This window comes from Anoplopoma fimbria, chromosome 18 (assembly GCF_027596085.1).
Source record: "Anoplopoma fimbria isolate UVic2021 breed Golden Eagle Sablefish chromosome 18, Afim_UVic_2022, whole genome shotgun sequence".
Classification (NCBI taxonomy): domain Eukaryota; kingdom Metazoa; phylum Chordata; class Actinopteri; order Perciformes; family Anoplopomatidae; genus Anoplopoma; species Anoplopoma fimbria.
In genome coordinates this window covers 22,071,281-22,092,858 of record NC_072466.1, presented here as the reverse complement: position 1 = coordinate 22,092,858, position 21,578 = coordinate 22,071,281, and the positions used below count along the sequence as shown (strand labels likewise).

The 21,578-nt window shown below is 40.9% G+C and overlaps 1 protein-coding gene across 1 annotated transcript in view; it reads left to right on the top strand.

Moving 5' to 3' along the window:
• ptchd4 (patched domain containing 4) overlaps nucleotides 1-21,341 on the top strand; it is a 44,127-nt gene extending 22,786 nt beyond the window's left edge. Inside the window, exon 3 of the mRNA XM_054618996.1 lies at nucleotides 19,666-21,341. Coding sequence (XP_054474971.1) covers nucleotides 19,666-21,341 — 1,676 coding nt within the window. The remainder of the gene's footprint in view (nucleotides 1-19,665) is intronic.
• The last annotated feature ends 237 nt before the right edge of the window (nucleotides 21,342-21,578 follow it).

The following is a 21,578-nucleotide window of genomic DNA, read 5'->3' as shown; positions in this document are numbered from 1 at the left end:
ATATCCCACCCATTTGTAAATGCTATAGACGGCTTTAATTATCTGGCTATTAAAATAACACCAAAGGTAAACACCCTTAGTGCAACTAACTATGAGCCCATGCTAGCCAACCTGTCAGAAGATGTCCATAGATGGACAACATTGCCTCTATCTATACTGGGAAGAATAAATATAATTAAGATGAATATATTGCCTAAGCTTTTATACATTTTTCAATCAATCCCATTAGCTCCTCCACCTTCATTTTTTCCTAAAGTGAGAAAGCTGCTTTCAAACTTTATTTGGAACAACAGGAAGCCAAGACTTAGACTCTCTCTTTTATATTTGCCTTATGATAGGGGAGGGTTACAACTACCAAACTTACAGTGGTACTACTGGTCTGCACAATTGAGGGCTGCAATGTTTTGGTTTTCTAAAGTGGATGCTCAGCCCTGGTTACAAATTGAATTGTTGTCTTCAAAGGGTTTGATGCTGGATAGCTTTTTATACTCTGCTCCCCTTAAGAAACTAAGAAAAAACACAGTTAATCCCTTTGTGAAAAATAACATTGTTGTCTGGCATGAAGTGCATAAATATCTGGGAGATTTCCCAGTGTTGTCCTGTTTCTCACCTATTTGGGGCAATGAACACTTTAGCCCGGCTAAGAATGACATGGGGTTTAAAGCATGGTTAAGCAAGGGCATAGTTAAACTACTAGATCTCTAGAAGGACAACACTCTAATGTCGTTTGACGAGCTGAAAGCCAAATATGACGTACCACAGAAACACTTCTTTAAGTATTTACAACTTAGAAGTTTTATTCTGAAATGCTTAAAGAATTCAATGCAACAACCTGCAATGTCCACACTGGAGATATTTTCTACAAAAACTTGTTTCAGCAAAGGGCTGGTTACTCAATTATATAATATATTGGTGGAAAACCATAAAGACAACTCTGAGAGTAAGAGACAGGAGTGGATACAAGACTTACAAGAGGACATTTTAGTGGAAGATCGGGGTATAATATGTTCAAAGGTACATACACAAACCATTAACACGCGTCTGAGATTAATACAATATAATTGGATAATGAGAACGTACATCACCCCTGTGAAGTTAAACAAATTTGATCCTAATATTCCTGACCGATGCTATAAGTGTAATATTCATCAAGGGACTTTATATCACTGTTTGTGGGAATGTGAGGAGATTCAAAGATTTTGGAGATCGGTGATACAATATATTTCTCAAATTACCTCTTCTCCAATACCTCTAAGTATATTAAGCATGTATCCAGTCAATTGTTCTCTTTCTAATAGAGAAAGAAAAATGGTGACCTATGTCTACTACAGGCCATCGCTCTGTGTTGGAGGAATGTTCGTTGCCCCTCTCTAGGCCACTGGCTGAAAAACTTAACATCAGGTTTGGCTCTTGAGAAACTAACGTATATAGTTAGGAAGAAAGCTTCTCAGTTTTACAATATCTGGGAGATGTTTTTGGAATTTGTTAAAAATGGTGACATTGAAGAGGCATTGGAAATGTGAAGTTACTAATCTGATGGGAGGAATGTGTGCTGTACTCTGCTCCATGTTTGTGACTGTATTTTATTTACGTTATTTTCATTTATTTATTTATTTCAACTAAATTAATATTTTCATGGTTAATCTTGGTCCTTCTTGAATTTATGTTTTAACTCATAATTTAGCCATTATTTATTTCCAAGTGATATTTGTATTATTTATTGTTATTTTATATACTGCCATATGTTCAGGTTGGGGGAAGGGTCATTTATGTATGTAAATTGTGTTAAATGTATAAAACCAATAAATATATGTTTTTTTTAAAAAAAAAAATGTATCAACTGAGATTAGAAAAATCCCTCTTATTCCCCCTGGTAGGCGCTACAGAGCACTGTACGCCAAAACTACCAGACTCAAATTGTTTACATATTTATTTAAGCAGCCTTGCACTCTGCATATTTGCACTTTTATCTACACTTCATTGTCGCTGTTTTGGGGGTCTTTCAAATGTTTCTGCTGCCCCTTATTGCCTCTTCACTAAGTCCCACCCTCGTACTGAGACTGGCTAATCATAGCCTAGCCTCAGCCAGCTCTGCAGGGTCCGACAACTATCTAGCTGTTTTCCATAGGCTCTCATGGAATGGTTTTAGTTTTTCTTCATTTAAAGTGGCCCTATTATGCTTTTCCACTTTTCCCTCTTCTTTAGTGTGTTAAATATATTTTTGTACATGTAAAAGGTCCGTAGAGTGTAAAACCTGAAGTCCACGCCTAAAATGAGTTACCCTCCCTGCCTGAAACGGCTCCATTGAATTATCTCCTTCACTTCCGTAACTGTATGAGGTCATAATGTTACGGAAGTGACGTAAAACTCCTTCCGGTTAGTTCGGCCCGCCCTCAAACAACAAAAGAGAGAGACGGAGCTGGAGCTCCGGAGGAAGAGTTTTTTGAAATGTGAAACGTTGACCAATCACAACAGAGCGGGCTAGCTGACCAATCAGGGCAGACTTTGCTTTCTGGAGGGAGTAGCAAGCGCTACAATGGAAGCAGAAGAGGCAGAAGAGGTGCTGCAGGACAGCCAGGAGTAGAAAAACAAGACGGATTATGAGCATTAACGCATGTAAACATGTTGTAGCTGTAACTTGTGATAAAAAAATATGCACATAGCATAATAGGGCCTGTTTAAAGGCTGTTTTTGTGGGTTTGGAGCTAATAACGTACTAATACAAACCAATACATTGCATTTTGTGACTATTGCATGAACTGCTAGAGATTGTGTTGGATTGTAACTGTGATTACCTTAGGGTTGGCCCTACCTTGTCCTTGTTGGCTGAGTTTTGACCTTTGCTTCAAGCAATTGATGGGTGAAGCTGAGACTTGGTCACCAATGCAGCACACCTGAGCAGGCTGGGCTCTGGAGCCTATAAAGCAGACCTGCAAAATCTTCTCGCTCTCTTCCCTTGGCTTACCTTTTGAGATTGTCATTTATCAGGTTACTTAATCAAACATTTTGCATTATTTGCAGAAAGAATATGGTGCTCTCCCTCTTTGTCATATACTTTTGAGCCAGGTTGTTACACCTGCTTGTCAAGATCACTGTTGTTCCTTAATTTCATTGTTTTCTGTCTGGATCACCAGGTGATGTGGTTGTTCACTTTTACCCTGTGAGCTGTAGGCTTTTGCTTCCGTCTTTAACTTTGTAACCTGTTTTTGTTGATGAAAAAAAACTGACATCCTGGATATATCCTTCAAAGCATATTTTATACACTTCTGTCTGCTTCACTCTGAAATTGCTTTATCGTTCTTCTGAAAGTTAGATTTCTTCAGGGAGTACAGTTAGTGACAGTGTGGGTTCCATGATAGCTCGGACAGTTTGACGGAATAGCAGCAGGATCTTTTGGCAAACAATTCATTCAGTTTTACCAATGCAGGGAGGCTATGACAACTTTTACAATCTGTATAACTATCTGTATCAAATTTTAGCTTAGATGCATTCTGTCTCATTGAGCAATCCTTAAAACTTACATGGGCTAAATTTGATTGGTTGATTTTAGATAGACTTAACTGTACATATCACAAGAAATACCTATTAAGTTTAAATAAATCACCATAGACCTCCAACACAGTATTGTCTAAAGGCACTAGCACTAAAAGTTGGAACAACAGGCTCCTTTGCTGCAAAGAGGAGGGCGTTGTAACCACCAAAACATCCATCTATGTCTGCACCTCTTCATCATGCCTGTGTGGTAGAGTGCCCAGCTGAAAGCCACTCCTGAGTAAGGTCAGTATGACTGCCAAACTGGTGGATATGTACTGGCACTTAAAGAACTCTAAGAGCATGAGGCAAAATAACTCTCCAGTCAGAGTGGAGCAAAATTAAACTTTGACCTAAAGGGGCCAAGTGCCGGAGTACAGTTTATCACTGCGAGGTATGGTATTGGTAGCATAGGCACTGGGAAGCTTTTATTAGGGACCAGGCTTGGATGAAGCCAAATATAGACAGGCAACTTTGGAAAAATAAACAAAAAAACAGCTTCAGCTAAACCGTAGGCAAGACACAAGGGCTGAGTATTGTTCAAAATCTTCCAATACTTGATCAATACAGTGCCAGAGTTTTGGTAACAAAAAAGCAACTGTGGCTGAATGACATTCAGTTTAAAATTTGCAACATTGTGATTTCAGTCAGCAATTATCTGATCAGAAAATAAGCAAATAAAACAAAAAACTACACCAGACATTTGATGCCAACATCTGTACTTGACTGTTTTAGATATTCCAGGTTCCATAACCAATGCTACAAGGATCACAGAAGTAGCACCGCACAGAAATGAAAGAACAAACGCAATAACACGCTGTGTAAAAGTTTGCATCGGGGAATACAAAGACTCTTCCCTCTGAAGCTGAACGTGCCTTGTTAAATGTAAAGCTGTGTCATTGTTTCCCTTTATCTGTTTCATCAAAGCCTCTTTTAACGTCCTAGTAAAACTAATCCATTATTCTCTCTGAGCAATCTAGCTAATGTCATCTCGGGCCTTTGAAACATGTAGAGGAAGAAACTCTACACAGGGCAGGTACCACCACGTGCGGTTGGACCTTTTGTTTAATATGGAGCAGCCTCCCTCCTGTCTATCTCCCATGTGTCTATCTGCCATGTCATCTGCAAGCTGGCCAATTACTGCTGAGCTGAGCTTGTCACTTCCTTCTCTCTCTGGATACGTGAGGGCTGTTAGAAGTGTAAAAAACAGGAAGGGAAAGGAGGAAAGGAAAGAGACTCATGAAACATATTTGCAGCAGCATCACAGAGGAAGCGATGGCAGTGACAGGCCTCATTCAGCTCAGTATATTGATCTTCCAGAGCTGTATTTTATTTACAACAACATCTCACCACTGTACATCCCACAGGGAATTGGTAGTGCTCCACGGTGCCGAGCTGTAATGCAATCTGTTTTACCTCTGCCACATTTGGCTCAGCATAAATAGTTTCAAATGGTTGCCTTGAACTGTGTGCAGGTATGTTTGTATTTTCGAGTCAAAGAAGAAATGTGTTCCAACATAATCAGACACACTAACCTTCATTCCCAAAAGAAAAATCAGTATTGAGTTTATATTTCATAGAGGTGCATTGGGAAGTGATATCACCACCAAAGGAACCAAGGAGGAAATCCTTCAAAATCTTTTCAGTTTTAAATGTTTGAAGAATAGTTCAATGGTTTTGTGATCGCCGTGAGACCGCAGGCAACCAGCGTAGAAGTCATTGCATCCAGCCAAGACGTAGTCCAGGATGTTCTATGTTAATTAGTGAGTTTTTTTAGGTTCTTGGACTTGCAAGTCATTTTGGCGAGTCCAAGTCAATTCCCAAGTTTTGTCAGGGGCAATTCCAAGCCAAGTATCTGGTCTTTGAGGTGCAAGTCCAAGTAAAGTCTGTAGTCTTTGAGCTAGAGTCCAAGTCAAGTCTGTAGTCTTTGAGCTAGAGTCCAAGTCAAGTCTGTAGTCTTTGAGCTAGAGTCCAAGTCAAGTCTCAAGCCTTTGAGGGGCAAGTCCAAGTCAAGTCTCTAGTCTTTGAGGTGCAAGTCCAAATCAAATCTTTGAGCTAGAGTCCAAGTCAATTCTCAAGGAGTTCCCCTTCTCTGCTCCGTAGGATCTGGATCTTTCTGCGGCAGGCTGGTTGCTGTAAGAGACCCTGCTGGAGTCTGAGCTGACGGAGTTTCTGGTGAACCTGCGTGCCGTAATTCATTTTATCTGATATCGTGGGTAATCTGACCCGATGACAGGCATTAGGAAGAGCTATATAGAAATAGCCAATCTTCTCGCTGATGGGCTCGTTTACTTATGAAGGTCATAAAAAGGCATCAGTATTACATTGTGATTGTTTCATAACAAGTTCCTTGTAGAAACTTCAACTACGATGGGGAAATTGCTTTTGCTGCTTTGGCAAGCCAAATTGTCTGCTGTGAAAAGGGTTTACAAGTTCCCATGTGATTAATGTACAAGGTTGCCAAAATAAAAGTACAGTTTAGCTGTTCAGTTGGTGGTGATCTGCTCTTCTAATCATATACATGGCAGTTAAGTTTGGGGTGGAGAAGCCTCTTTTAGGATGGTTACATGAAAAGTTATCTCCCTCTCTCTGTATTCTGCCACATCTACTGTATCTGAGCCTGTGATGTCCACAGCAGTGTTGCTGCATGATTTGCAAGCTGTTGGGAGTGTTCTCCTTTTGGACCTTGATGTTTTTACGGACTGATATTTTTATGTCTTGTGAGGGCAAGATAAATAGTGACACTTGACATTCGCAGCCAGTCACACGCGTTGGCCATCTCTGCTGATGGTGAAAAGCCCGCTGGGAATTCCTGCCTGTTCTTATAAGTAGGGCTGGATGACTAATTATCGATCTGTGGATGTCCATGCCGCAAACGACTCTGGGATGATGGAAGTATGCCAGCTTCAGGGTCGTAATTAAGGACTGCAGGGGAGGACTCATAAACCAGGTCTATACATCAATTAATATAGCTCTATGATAATATGGACCAAGATGAAAAAACACACCATTTCTGGAAGCCATTTGGAGTCCATACAATATACTCCTCTCCATGTTTCTGCCACAATTTGTTGTTGCCGTGGGCAACAGGAACACATTTTCTTTTTTATTCTGGAAACAAAATGTATTCCTGGTCCAATTCCTAGTGCCATGTTCTCATTTTATTTATCGTTCCCACTTTTTTACAATTATACAATCAGTGTTCAGTATTCTGCCTCACAGCATCTTCAATGGAAGACTGTTGCTGTATTTATAGTATAAGGAGCATGCAAGGTTCTTGCAGGTAAAAGTGATTGCAGTGGCAGGTAGGAAAAGCCACCGTTTAATCAAAGCAGACAATAAGAATAACAGTGTGTGACTGCACCACCTCTCCACATTCCCATGGCGATCTGGCCTCAGGGGAAATCCAGGAGGACATGCTTCCTGGAAAGAGGAGGTATAATTATGTTTACTTCAAGAACTCTCCTGTCCTCTAGTACCGCTGTGTCTGTCATTTATTTATAAAAAACAACGTCATGTTGCAGGCTCGACTAAAACTGCTAATAAGTTAATATTTTTGTTGCTTGTGTGACTAACAGATAACACGATTACGCACATTATATTTGTATTAAGCGAGTATGAACACAAAACAGGCAGAATTAAACCAATGCGTCTTTTATTTTGCTTTGCACAGACCAAGTGAACCTAAAATATATATATATTTATATAAAAATTGTATTTTGCAGCATTATTTTGCAAGCAGAATCAAATTATCCAAATGTATTTCGGTCTTGTCTGGTTTAAGTAACACACAATAAGATCATTGCTATGTAGGAGATGGTGTTTTTCAGTTATTTATTTTTTTCCCTTAAAAACACAACTCAGGTACTACTTGTCTCTCCCAAGCCTCAAGAGTTTACTTTAAAAGCATTCTATTCCTAACTTCTGCTTCTTAAAAAAGCCTCAAAATGAACACATATTCCCTGTGGAGGCCATCAGACACAGTGCAATGTATGCTGCAGCAGAAAGCAGCTATACAACCAAGTAGAACCACACCAGATTATTTGCTTTACAGCCTCATTTGTCAGCCCTTTTGCATCACAGGAAAAGCATGGTATTGTATTTCTAACTGCCAAGCTGCCAGCAACCTTCTCTCAATTGACCCAGCCAGGGTGGTGTTTTTCTCTTCTTACATGCTTGTAATTTTACCTCTGTTCATACACCTTTATACAGTCTCAATAAGGAGGACAGTCAAGTGGGATGGTGAAATTTTGGAGGGTGACTGAATGGCTGGATAGAATGGAACGCACTGTACTTATAATGCTGCATTCACATGAAATGAGGCCAATAGTAAACACGCTTTGGACTGACAGAATGGCAGGACAGCAAAAAAATGCATGATGATATGTTGCTATGGTGATGGAATAAAAACATTTTAAGTAAAATTATTTAGTGTCTAAAATGCAGCTTTCTTTTATTCAAAACCAACTCCACATCTGGTTGTGAATTTTGTCATGGAGATGGGCAGTAGTTAAACTTTGGACTTATCCATCTTATCCATGCCGTCATTCTCTGCTGACCCCGCCTACTTTTACCATCCTGCTTTAGATCGATAATTGAAATAACTTAAAGTTGAAATCCTGATGTTTTCTTCTCTGATCTCCTCCCCACTCTTCGTTTGTTGCTCTTTATCGTTCCTTGTTCTCGGTTACTTTGGATGAATATATATTCCTATTGCAGTGCATTGTTTTTCATAGCTATAGCTATGAACAGTGCACACGAACAAGCTGCATGTGCATGTGTAGACATATACACGTGTCCTGTGGAGAGATGTTCTCCAGCTCCCCCATGGCTCCTCCTCATTACGTCAGAACCTATTGATCTTCACGTTACTGTCAGAGCCAGGAGATAGCTGACACACACACACACACACACACACACACACACACACACACACACACACACACACACACACACACACACACACACACACACACACACACACATACATGCAGCATTCTTTACTCCACATAGCCATGAATGTAACTGGTCATGACAAACAGGCAGGTAGGAGCTAGGATAAGGAAAATTTCAGTGTGCCTCTCAGACACACACACACACACACACACACACACACACACACACACACACACACACACACACACACACACACACACACACACACACACACGAGTAACATGGAAATGAAGTGAGTAGACACTTGAATGCAGCATGTCCTCCTATACTCTCATGCTCTGCCTTTCAAAGATACAAACAAGTCAGAGCATCTCTGGGCTATTTATATTCAAAGCTTAGCCTTAAGTATTAACTGTAATCTATTGATTTACAAATATGGAGTAACATGGTGGTAGAATTATAACACTAGAGGTACCCTTGCTGAGTTTCTTATTACAGATCCTTCAAGTGTAACATATTACATGCCATTAATCGGGCTGCTGTATAATTCTTCATTGACGTGTGTCGGGGGAGTGATGGGGATTTGAGGCCACTGCTGTCGCCGATGGCTTCAGGTCTTTATCATGCTAGAACAGCACTCTCGTGTTCAGGCCCTGGAGGAGGAGATGATGATACACAATGATTAGGTACATCTTTTTTAATTTGGTGTCAAGATGGCCGAACAGTCAATGATTTTGAGATTGAAATTACCATTGAAAAGAGTGCAATACTCAAATAATAAGAGAAACATTTTTGGTCAGGTCTAAATAAACTTTAAGATGTAAACATTTATGTGAACTGTAATTATTGCTAGCCTCAATCTCCTGCAAATGTCTTCTTAAGAGTTAGCCGAGTTGCAAAATGAAAGCTAGAGGCTGTTTTGGGATTAATATTGCAGATTGTGTCTTCTTTATCTTGCTTAATATGAGCTAAATCAAATCACTGGCTACAGTGAATACACCTCAAAGCTAAGTTGACTATGTAAGTCTGGTCTGCCTGACTCATTGCTCCTTTATCTGACTGAGGTTTGTGCAAGTTAGAATATGTGGCCCTCCACTGACCGTGTCTCCAAAATATCAGGAGCCTAACTATGCTGTGTACTGATAAATGCATGGTGCTGTCCATGGTGCTGAAATAGAAGACGGATTTGTAATTGCAACTTTTGTCTCAGAGTCTTGTCCTTCTGCCAGTTCGTCCTAACAATATTTAACTAATAAATAATAATTTCTAAATTTTATGGCTGAAAAAAAAGTCTTCAGCAGAGAGCATTGACCAAATTATAATTTGAAAAGAAAATTTAAAGTTTCGACTTAGTTGTAATGAACTTGTACTTTGAACTGAAGGTCAACAAAATCATCAGTCATTGAGCGTTGAGCTTACTAGTACCTGATCTAAGAGTGTAGCCTAACTTCACCACCCAAACCATTGAAATGATCACAAGCCACCCAAAGAAAAAGTAGCCCAATTTGTCCTAGTCCGCCAAACTGACTTGCCATTTGTAAGTGTGTGAATATTGACCGGGATGAGAGCCACTTTTATAGATCACAGTCACTGAGTAGGTGTGTTGGGGTCTAATCCATTTTTAACGTTGAGCAGGAGGTGGGGTCTCGGAAGGACCCCTCTTTAACATCGCTAAATATAGCATCAAAGAGTGGTAAGCTCTTGCATATTTAATGGTTTAAATTTGCATCATGCTTCCTGTGACTGTGTATTTTGGTCCGTTGTGGTATTTTTACTCCCAGCATGTCATTGATTGCTTGTGAACTCATTTCACATCAAAGACGAGAAAGTGACAGCGATGTTTTTCTCTCCGGTTATTTCAGACCCGTGTTCATAGATCCGGGTTTGGCTTGACAGTTGCGTTAAATATCACTCACTTGGGAAAATTTTGAAACACAATAAGCCATTTGATTGGTTGAATGGCTGGGTGTAACTGTAAGTGCCCCCTGTAAGCGCTCTCTGTTGTTTTGTTAAGAGTGGCACTCTAAGAGGAGACGTGCATCGGATAAATCATTTTCCATTTAAGCATCACAAAGACTAAATTCAGTCAAAAGCCCAAGCAGCGAAATAGGGCTGGACAGTATGGCCAACAATGATATCACAATACTTTTTTTTTTAATTGATTTATGTTGATAGTTATTTCAATTTGTATTTATTATAATGATAATATTGCTCAATTTACAGTTTCTAGGAATAGTTTGTGTGTTGATTACATATATAGATTATATTTGACAATTCTTGTTGTCCGTCTCACTGCTGCGAGCTACTTTTGCAAAAGTGTTGGCGTGTTGGCACTAGAGACTCTGCTGGCTTACTTCCAGTTTGCCCTATGCTTACTTCAATGGGTATAAAATAATACAATCTTACTCCTCTTCGAAGCTTTCCAAATGTTATCAGACCAAAATCATCAAATTCTGATAGCGATAGGGTTTTTTTGTGGGTTGTGACTATAAACTGTAGATAAGAAGATAAGAAGTGGACAAAGTCATCATCATGTCACCCATGGGTTTGTGGACTGCCGTTATGGAGCCTTGAATTCGGGATTTCGCCGTCACCATCTTGGAATACTGCCGTTGCCATCTTGGCTTTTTTTGCTACCGATGAAAGGAAGTGACGTAGAGAAGTCGTGTACGGCACTGGTAGCGGCGGCAACCTGTCAATCACAAGGTAGCCTCCGCACTAAAGCATCCCCTGCTTTATGGTCTATTTGACTATAAATGGACCATCATTTACTAAATGAACATCATGCTGTATTGAAGAAAACTTGAAACTAGAGATTGAGACCATAAACTCATGTTTACAATGTTTACTGAGGGCATACAGTAAATCAAGTGAGAAGTAGAGTCATTTTCTCATAGACTTCCATACATTTGTCTTTTTTTTTTGTTGCAACTAGAGGAGTTGTCCCCTGCTGGTTAGTAGAGAGAAATCAAGTTTTATGACACTTCCTCATTGGCTTCACTCTGCAGAACAGGAGGTTGCGGCCTGGTTGTGACACTCAAATACGTTTATTCACCATATTGCAGTCACAACAGTTATGACGGACAAGGCATTGGCAGAGCATATAACATATTGGCTGTTTGTGTAGTGTTTTTGTAGGTAAAGTAAAACAGGCAAAAAAATAACTTCAGAGAAATTAAACTTTGTAAATTCATCATCGATTGAGTGGGAGATTTGATTGTGATATTTTTATGCAATATTTTTTTGGCCCAATACCGTAGCATACTCTGACACTCTGCAATGTGTCATCAGCGTCTCCAGGGAATTAATTAGCTCTCAGGATCTGATGTAAGAGACCTTTTCTGCCAGAGTCAGGGGGAAACATGTGACAAGCTGGTGACCTGACACTATTTGACAAAGCTTTATTGTTGTGTGTTAAAAATGGCAAGCTATGGAAGTGGCATCAGCAGATGGATACAGACAAAAGCCTATAAATAAATGGAGACGTGCATACACGTATCCAGGCAACTCACTCAACTAAAGATTAAAAAAGAATCACTCAGCTTGGTGTCAACATTGCATGTATTCAACAGAAAGAGAACCTACGTTAATAAACTACACTTACATTTGGTGCACTTTATTTGATTTTTACTGTAAAACTCCCTGCTGGAAAGGACAAAGAAAACAGCACATAGATCTGAATGCCATGTTTGACTGCAGAAAAAGAAGTAGCAACATACTTTTTTCTCCCAGAAGGGGAGAGCTTGAACATGCAAATTACCAAATTTGCTGTTTCACACCCTGGGGCCAAACCTAGCCAGACTCCTACTCAAAATCCAGGACAGCGTTGCTGCCAAAATAGTGAATGTGAGTGTATGTGGGCGAGTGTGTCCAATATCTTATAGATAGAGGAAAGGCAATCATGCAGTTATCAAAAGCAGAGCAGTACAGAATTTGTATTTTTGGTGCAAAATTAAATTTGATATGGCTTGCAATCATTCTGCAGTGAAGGGACTCCTAAACCCCACATATTTCTGAGTACGCGAGTGTTGGATTTTTAACACGCTTCATGGTAATTTCAATGTTGTCTAAGGTGAAGCTAGTAATATTAATAGCAGTGAGCTAGTATCAGGTGCATCTAAATGTTAAGGCTCCTGCAAACTGGGTTACAAATGTGAAACAGGCCCTATTATGCTATTTTCCAGGTGCATATTTTTATCTCAAGATACAGTTACAACATGTTTACATACGATAATACTCATAATCCGCCTTGTTTTTCTCATCCTGGCTGTCCTGCAGCACCTCTTCTCACCCTCTCTCTGAAATGCTCCGTTGTAGCGATTGCTCCTCCCTCCAGAAAGCAAAGTCTGCCCTGATTGGTCAGCTAGCCCGCTCTGTTGTGATTGGTCAACGTTTCACATTTAAAAAAACTCTTCCTCCGGAGCTCCAGCTCCGTCTGAAGGAGAGAATTCAATCGTTTTGTTGTTTGAGGGGGCGTGGGGCCAAACTAACCAGAAGGAGTTTTACGTCACTTCTGTAACATTGTGACCTCATAAAGTTACGGAGGTGAAGGAGAGAATTCAATGGAGCCGTTTCAGGCAGCTCAGGAGCAGCTCAAAGTCGTCCTGATTGGAGGACCCCGTTTATGAGTTTTTGAGGCAAGTATTGATTTGGAGCACCGAGTTCCTCCTCACACTCTCTCGCCATGTGATGGATGTGTTGCGAGGGTCCGCGTGCCGCAGCAGTCTTAGAGCAGTAATGTAGTTTAATGACTTGGTGGCTTTTTCCGGTGCGGGCCAGTGGAGGAAAGGAGGGCGGCAAATGCAGGCCGAGCCTCCATTATGGGAGCAACATGGTCAGGCTTTTTTTATTTTTTCTCCCCTGCCTCTCCTCACAGTAGAAAATAGTCTGCAAGATAGCCAGTGACAAACTGCCCTCTTACAATCCATTCTGGGATGAACCTGCATCTGGGGGAGGCCTGAGATACGACCCCCCTTGCCTCTTCATCCTTTACCCATCTTCCCTCTTTATCCATCTCTGCTTCCAGACACGCTGCTGTAGTGGCTGGCAGACAGCACAGGTTGTCCCCCATTAGAGGAGGGAGGGGAATAGGTGACTCAGTAAAAGGTTGCAGAAGGGTGTACAGATGCTCTGCAGCTGCTCACTTGGTGTACATTACATTTACATTACATTACAGTCATTTAGCAGACGCTTTTATCCAAAGCGACTTACAGTCAGTAGTATATTACATATCATTCACCCATTCACACACTGATGACAGGCTACCATCAAGGTGCCACCATCAGACTCTAACTAACATTCATCATCCAGTCCACACCGATGGCAAGCCTTCAGGAGCAACTTGGGGTTAAGTGTCTTGCCCAAGGACACATCGACTGCCGAAGCCGGGTATCGAACCACCGACCCTCTGATTGGAGAACTACCTTGCTCTCCACTACGCCACAGCCGCCCGTTTATCTGCTGCACAAGTTCATCAGTGCAGCAGATAAAAATGAGCAAAGGCTATCACCGGCTAAATCGGTAATTATGGTCGGATAATTGCCAGAATAAAATGACCATACTGAAAAAAAAAACAGCCAAGGTCATAGCCAGATTTTCAGAAATACTGAGGTCGTAAGTATAAGAACTTGCTTATACTTGAATACACTGAGTAACAATGGTCTAGCCAGGAGGAGATAAAAGCATGACCGTCTCAAGAGCTGCACAATGAGAGGATCGCAACGCTTCATTGGGAAATACACATGACCTTGGTAAACCCCACGCATTTCAGTTAGTGTTGCTTAGTGTACCAATTTTCAGATTTAACACTCCAAATTCATAGTAATTTGGGAATATGCCCTTGGTTTCAGACAGAGGGAGACAAAAGCAGATTTCTCATTTTTGTTTACTGCCGGCTGCCATGACAACTGTCGCTGAAAGATTTTATCTTGTGTTTCCATTCACCGTTTTTTAATGCACACTTTGAAGTATCCCTTTAGAATAGCTGCATGGACACAGCAAAATTCAATAAAAACATCCTCACTTGCGGAAAACAATTTTACACTCACTCAAGGTGGGATTTTGCCTTTGTTGAAAACGTTTTCAAGTAGGACATCGCAACGCCTTTGTCCAAAAAAAACATTTATCTCACATTACCGATAAGCTATTCCTACTTTTGCTGTCTTCCTGAGTATTCCCATAACTTGTGATTGCTTGTCTTCATCGCCATTCGGCATGAAACATCTCATATACAAGCAGACATGACAAACAGTAAAATTTGTAGAAATTTCTTAAGACCTCAACATTTTCTATTGTACATGGATTGAATGGCCAAGGCAACCTCTTTTGTTTTATTGGCGGGTTACAGCCATGCGTAGCCTAAAGCTCCAACTTCTGTCCAAACTACTCTGTTGTCTACTATTCGCTCAAAACCAGTTGATGGCTACGCTGTTAAATTTCAAAAGTTTGCTAAAAAAAAATCACTTCACAATTGAATGGAAACAAGGCTAATGAGATAGAGAATAACAGGGAACCCAGGATTGACCCCTGTGGGACCTCACAAGAGAGATGACTATTTGAGGATGGGGCATCACCAACCGAAACAGAGGTTTGGCAAGAAATAGTCCAATCTAGAGCCACATAGCTGATGCCAATATAGCCTTTGAAAGGGTAGATTTAACAACATTATACACTTTGTCTTAGACTGCCCGGAGCTTTATTTTATTTTATTTTTATTGAGAGTGTAGATTTTAATTTCTAGTTCTTGAATGTTATAATGATGCTTCACAGATGCTAAACCCATTTCCAGACAAAATACTGAGGACATGATCTCATTGTCCTCAATGCCACACTCAGCCTGTAAAGCCGATTTTGATTGTTTTTGCAGGTTGACATTGCTGATAACAGGCTGCTATTATCTAAACTCAATCCCAAGTCAGTGCACTCAGCTGTGAGCCTGCACTGCAGCTGACAGATAGTGTGTTACACCACCTGCAGTCTCATGTATAAAGGGAGTAAAAAGGGAGGTGAAAGGAGGCAGACTAGTTCATTTGCTGTCTGTATGTGGGTGTTCGTTCCAGAGCATCTGTGTGTGGGTGAAGATGGCGAGAGCAATAGCAAATGAGAGTTTGGTCTCCCCTGCAGACTCATAGTTGTGGCTATAAAGTTCTTAGAGAGAAGTCATACTGTGTGTGTGTATGTGTGTGTTTGTATGTGCGTGCCATTGTTTAGGGGACACTGGTTGAGTTTTATGACTGCAATAATCAGGGATGCAATCTCTATCTCAGTCTCTGTTGCCGTGTTACCTCACCCCCTCTCTTCTTACGTCATCTATTCGTATTTCATAACAGTCAGAGAGGCCCAAGTAAAAATTTGGACATTCAGTTTTGCGTCTATCAGCATTCAGGCATTGAGAGAATTGTCAGGCTTTCTCTAAATCTGATTAATATTGAGTGGCAGTCATGCTTCCAGCCATGTGCTCCTCTCTGTCCTGCTTCTTTCACTTTGTCATTGATTGAAGTCCTTGTACTGTCCGCATTGAGGGTATTTTGCTTTTCCTTTATTTGCAGAATGAATAAAAGTTTATACAAGTTATTACATCATTTGCAAAAATAGTACATTGAACTTGCTGGGTTTGGTTGCCATTGAAGCTGCTAATTTTACTATTAATATTTATTATTACATATCCTCATTAAATCGTGCAGTTAGATGGTGTGAATACTTAGTTAGAATTAACTCCATAAATGGTGCAACTTGTTTGAATTTAGTGATGCGTGAATATCCACTTATTTAAGATTGACATTATGTATAAGTTTATAATATAAGTTTAAACTTCTGAATAGCTGGTGCAACCAGCTAAAGGTGTTACATTTTGTATCACAAGCTGTAGGTTTATTATTATTATTATTATTAGCCTGATTTAATTGAATTATTATTATTCATCTAAATGGGACATATATAAGCAATGTTAGTTATGTCAATTGGTTCATTTAACATTTACACTAAATTGTTACTGGGGGATAATATTGAGTAACAACTCATATCTAGGTAGTTAGATCATGCACCCCATTTTAATTTTAGTGATATGTTTATCTTCACTTAGTGAACACATACATTATAACTAGGCCAGGTTCGAACTGACAAACAGATGGTGCAATCAGCCCCTGCATTACATCTGCGTCTCCATTATGTCAAGAAAAGCATGGAGCTTTCAGCCACATTTGAACCTGTCATGTTTAATAAACTAGGGAGTCCCCAAAAAAGGATATTTATACTCCTTTGCTTGAAAAATTCATCATGTAAAATTCCCTGATAGATTTAGGGAAATATGTGTGAAAAGCAACACTTTATATTCACTAAACATGAAGAGATGTGGGGTGCTTTCCTTGCTGTTCTCGTTGCTGAGTTGCCCAGCAGAGCATCTGTCTTACTGACATGGGTGTGAATACATAATACCCCAGCGAGCTTGTTGCTGATTTTGATCTTTGCTTGCACTCTTTCGGTTTTCTCTCATCCCCTCTAATTGGGATTCTTCTCACTTTTGAACATGGTGCTTTCAAAGACAAACCTACTATCACAGAGAGGCAAGACAGGTGTGAAATATCCCGCTCTCATTGATGAAATGAGGTCTGCTTTTACTAGAAAGCAGACTTGTTTGGTAGACCATACGAGGAAAATATGTCTACAGATTTATTGATAATGGAATATTCGTAAAAGAGCCACAATCAGTTTCTTGATTTGCAGAAAATCAATTCACAAGCTCTTTTATAAATCAATCAAATGTGTATGTTCCAGCTTCTTTAAATGCAGGGATTAACCGCAAACTCAGGGCGTCCTGTAGCCATGGCGTCCCTAGTTCACTTCAAAGACTGTATAAAAGAGGTGGACGTAACCTCCAGGTCCGAAAAGTGAAGCCAGTGCTGAATAACCTTAAACCTGCATTCTTTCCAATGGCCATTAGGGGGCAACTTCCCTGGATGCAAAACAATCTGATTGTATAGAAGTCTATGAGAAAATGACCCTACTTCTGACTTGATTAACATCGCTAGTTAAAGACTTTTTCAATACAGCATTATGTTTGTTTAGGACATTATGGTCCCATTTAGAGTAAAATAGACAATAAAGTAGGGTATACTTTATGGTTTGGCAACCTGTCAATTAGGATAGCAATGGGTATCCCTCCCCAGCTCCACCATCTCATCCAAATATGGTCACTTCTGGCTCTAGAAAAAATGGTGATGGCCAAATTCCGAAAACCGAGGCTTCAAAACAATAGCCCCACCAAAAATAATCAACACATTAACAGTTATTGAAAATAAACAGCTGCAGCACAATCAGTATGCATCACTGTACATGTCTTTTTAAATGTTTCACTGTATCTGAAAAATATACAGTGTTGAAGGACCTGTTATATATACAACACATGGATACAGTATATTGCAATGTAAGTGAATGAGTATATCCAAAGTCCTAGCTATTGCATAAAAAAAAGACATTGATACTAATCAGGGACACTTTACCAGATGGGCTCATTGTTATTACCTAGCTCCTACTACCAGCAATCAATCACTGCAATAAATCCCTGAGCTTTTCCAATCATGACTAGTAAATGGTACGTTACCTAACATCCTATTTGGTAACTGGTGAAGGGGTATGCATGCGGACGCCCCGGGTTTTATGTTGGAAGAAACATGGATTTCCTTTCTCTCATCACCCTCTAAACCAACTGACATTAACTAATAGACTTGCCGCACAGCTTAATAAAACTAAAAGCGGGAAAAGCCATCTAGCCAGCTCATTACAAAGGCCTAATCCTTTCTAGTTAATTCACTTTTTTTTCTCTATATATCAGACGAGGGGAAATTTACAATGCTGTCAAGTGTTGCAATCCCTCTCACCTGCTAGATTTAAAAATAATATTTTAAATCTTTACATTTTGACCAAGAAACATATGCAAGGTCCAAATCCAGTGTTCACTTTACATGACGGGGGAAATTGATTCTGGCGTTCATAAATTTATAGCACAGTCCCTCGCAGCAGTTACCCCCTCATCAGAAATGCAGCTCAGGCATTTCACAAATAAATGAACAGTGTGCGTGGGCAGGCGGGTGTTCCTGTGTGGGAGATTTTGCACTATGGAGCACATGCTTTTGAACGTTGTGTATTCATGTCTATATTTTTCGACTGGTGAAAATCCCACAAATTTGACTCACATGAATGGGCCTGCTGCAGACAAATTTGGACGCTGCTTACTGGTGCATGGCAGAGAGGACTGTTTAACTCTATCTCAGATATGGAGAGAAAATAAAAACCTGTGTCTGTATTAGGAGTCTAACCAAGGATGTTCAAATTAAAATTTAATTTTTAATCTGTCTTGTCACACCAAAACCATTCAGCAGCTTTGCTGGTACATGGTGAAAATCATCCCAATACATCCGTGCATTGTCTATTCTTTTTTGCACTTGTGTATTGAAGAGTGAACTGGTCATGGTGGCCACTAGGGGCCACATTTGACGGCTAAGATCGGCAGATACCCTGACATTTTAACGGCTTTTATAAAAACGCTCTAGTAAATTGTCATGGCAGCTTGTTGACCTCGGGGCCCTCTGAACTTTGACATTTGACATTAATTTTATATACGAGTACTTGAGTAGTCTGATGTACATGCCAACAAGGTTCGAACAAATATCATGGATTTGAGGACTCGTAAAATCTGTATTCCCATTTCAACTTTTTCTGAAAATGTTCTCAATGTTCCTCAAGATAGAAACACAGGATGCTATAACAATGCTACAGGTTTATATTATGACGACAAATTTAAATTGCTTCATCCTTCACAACATGGTGCCCCAGATGTCAAATCCAAAATTAACCAAAATTATTTTTTTCTTTGCTTTATTTAAATCATTTTATTAGTTTTTGGTTAAAGCATGGCATCTGAAGATGTTGTTATGAAGTTGTTGTTATGGTGGCAAAGTAGTTTAAAGATGAAATTGAAAGAATTTCTTCCAAATGTTTCACTGATTTGAATCATGCCATATATATTTTATATCTGTTGATGCTGCTTGATAAAATCATGTTTTGTAATTCAGATATGGTGTATTCTGATAATGCTATTACTCAGTGGCACCATAAATCCCTCTGAAATAATTGTATAGTGCAAAGAGAACAATTTTCTAGACTGTGTCATGTTTGATGTACACAGTGCTCCTACATCAATGCAAACAGAATCCTCACTGAGTTCTCTCTCTTTGCTTCTAGGCCATGGAACCAAAGGGGTGTTCGAGCTGCTGGCAGGCTGGAGGAGAACGAGGGAAAACCTGCCCTTCAAGGAGCGTGTGGCAGACGCTTTTGCTGATGTGATGGTGTGCTACACCATGACCAGCTCCCTCTACATCATCACCTTTGGCATGGGAGCTAGCCCTTTCACCAACATTGAGTCGGTGAAAATTTTCTGCCAGAGCATGTGCGTTGCCATCCTCGTCAACTACTTCTACGTTTTCTCTTTCTACGGCTCCTGCCTGGTGTTTGCCGGACAGCTGGAGCAAAACCGCTACCACAGTGTTTTCTGTTGTAAAATCCCATCAGTGGAGTACCTGGACCGCCAGCCCACATGGTTCAAAACCATGATGAGTGATGGCCATGACTTGTCCACACACCACGACAGCGTCCCCTACCAGAATCACTTCATCCAGCACTTCCTGCGTGAGCACTACACAGAATGGATTACCAACACCTATGTCAAGCCCTTTGTGGTCATTCTTTATCTCATCTACGCCTCTTTTTCATTCATGGGATGTTTACAGATCAGTGATGGATCAAATATAGTGAACCTGCTAGCTAGTAACTCTCCGAGTGTTTCGTACGCTCTGACCCAGCAGAAATACTTCAGTAACTACAGTCCCGTGATTGGGTTCTATATTTATGAGCCCATCGAGTACTGGAACTCCACGGTGCAGGAGCACCTGAAGACCCTGAGCCATGGCTTCAACAAGATCTCTTGGATGGACAACTTTTTCCACTACCTGCGGGTGGTGAACGTGAGCGCGTCGACCAAGAGTGACTTCATCACCATCCTCAAGGGCTCCTTCCTTCGCAGCCCGGAGTACCAGCACTTCACTGAGGACATCATATTCTCAAAGAACCGCGAGACTGATGAGTACGACATTATCGCCTCGCGGATGTACCTGGTGGCACGGACGACGGAGAAGAAGCGAGAGGAGGTGGTGGAGCTTCTGGAAAAGCTTCGTCCATTGATGCTGATCAACAGCATCAAGTTCATTGCCTTCAATCCCACATTTGTGTTCATGGACCGCTACAGCTCCTCTGTCATATCGCCCATCCTGACCTCAGGCTTCAGCGTACTCACAATCCTCATCCTCACTTTTTTCCTTGTCATCAACCCGTTGGGGAACTTCTGGCTCATCCTTACAGTTACGTCCGTGGAGCTGGGCGTCTTGGGTTTGATGACCCTCTGGAACGTTGGCATGGACAGCATATCAATCCTGTGCCTTATTTTTACCCTCAACTTCGCCATGGATCACTGTGCACCACACCTGTACACTTTTGTGCTGGCCAACGAGCACACGAGGACGCAGTGCATCAAGTTGGCACTGGAGGAGCACGGGGCGGCCATCCTGCAGAACGCATCCTGCTTTGTGATCGGGATCATGCCCCTGGTGTTTGTGCCTTCCAATCTGACCTACACACTGTTCAAGTGCTCCCTCCTCACGGCAGGCTGTACTGTGCTGCACTGCTTTGTCATTCTGCCCGTCTTCCTGACCTTCTTCCCGCCATCCAAAAAGAGACACAAGAAAAAGAAACGGGCCAAGCGCAAAGAGCGGGAGAGGGAGAGGGAGCGGGAAAGGGAAAGAGAACGGGAGGAAATAGAGTGTATTGAAGTCAGGGAGAATCCTGACCATGTGACAAACGTCTGAGTGGTTTGTAATTTTAGCAATGAGTGTCAGTGGTTATCCGTCAGTTATTGGTGGATTAGAGGTATCCTCCGAAGGTGAGGCGCCTCTTGAGGTGAAGGGGAGTCTGAGAAGTCCCCTGAGGAGTGGGAACTGGTCACTCCCAACCAATAGCAGCTAAGCTGGCCAGAGTAGAGCGCAGGCCCACTGGTCAGTCATTCAGTCCTTCAGTCTGGACAGTGTATCTCATTTGCACAAACT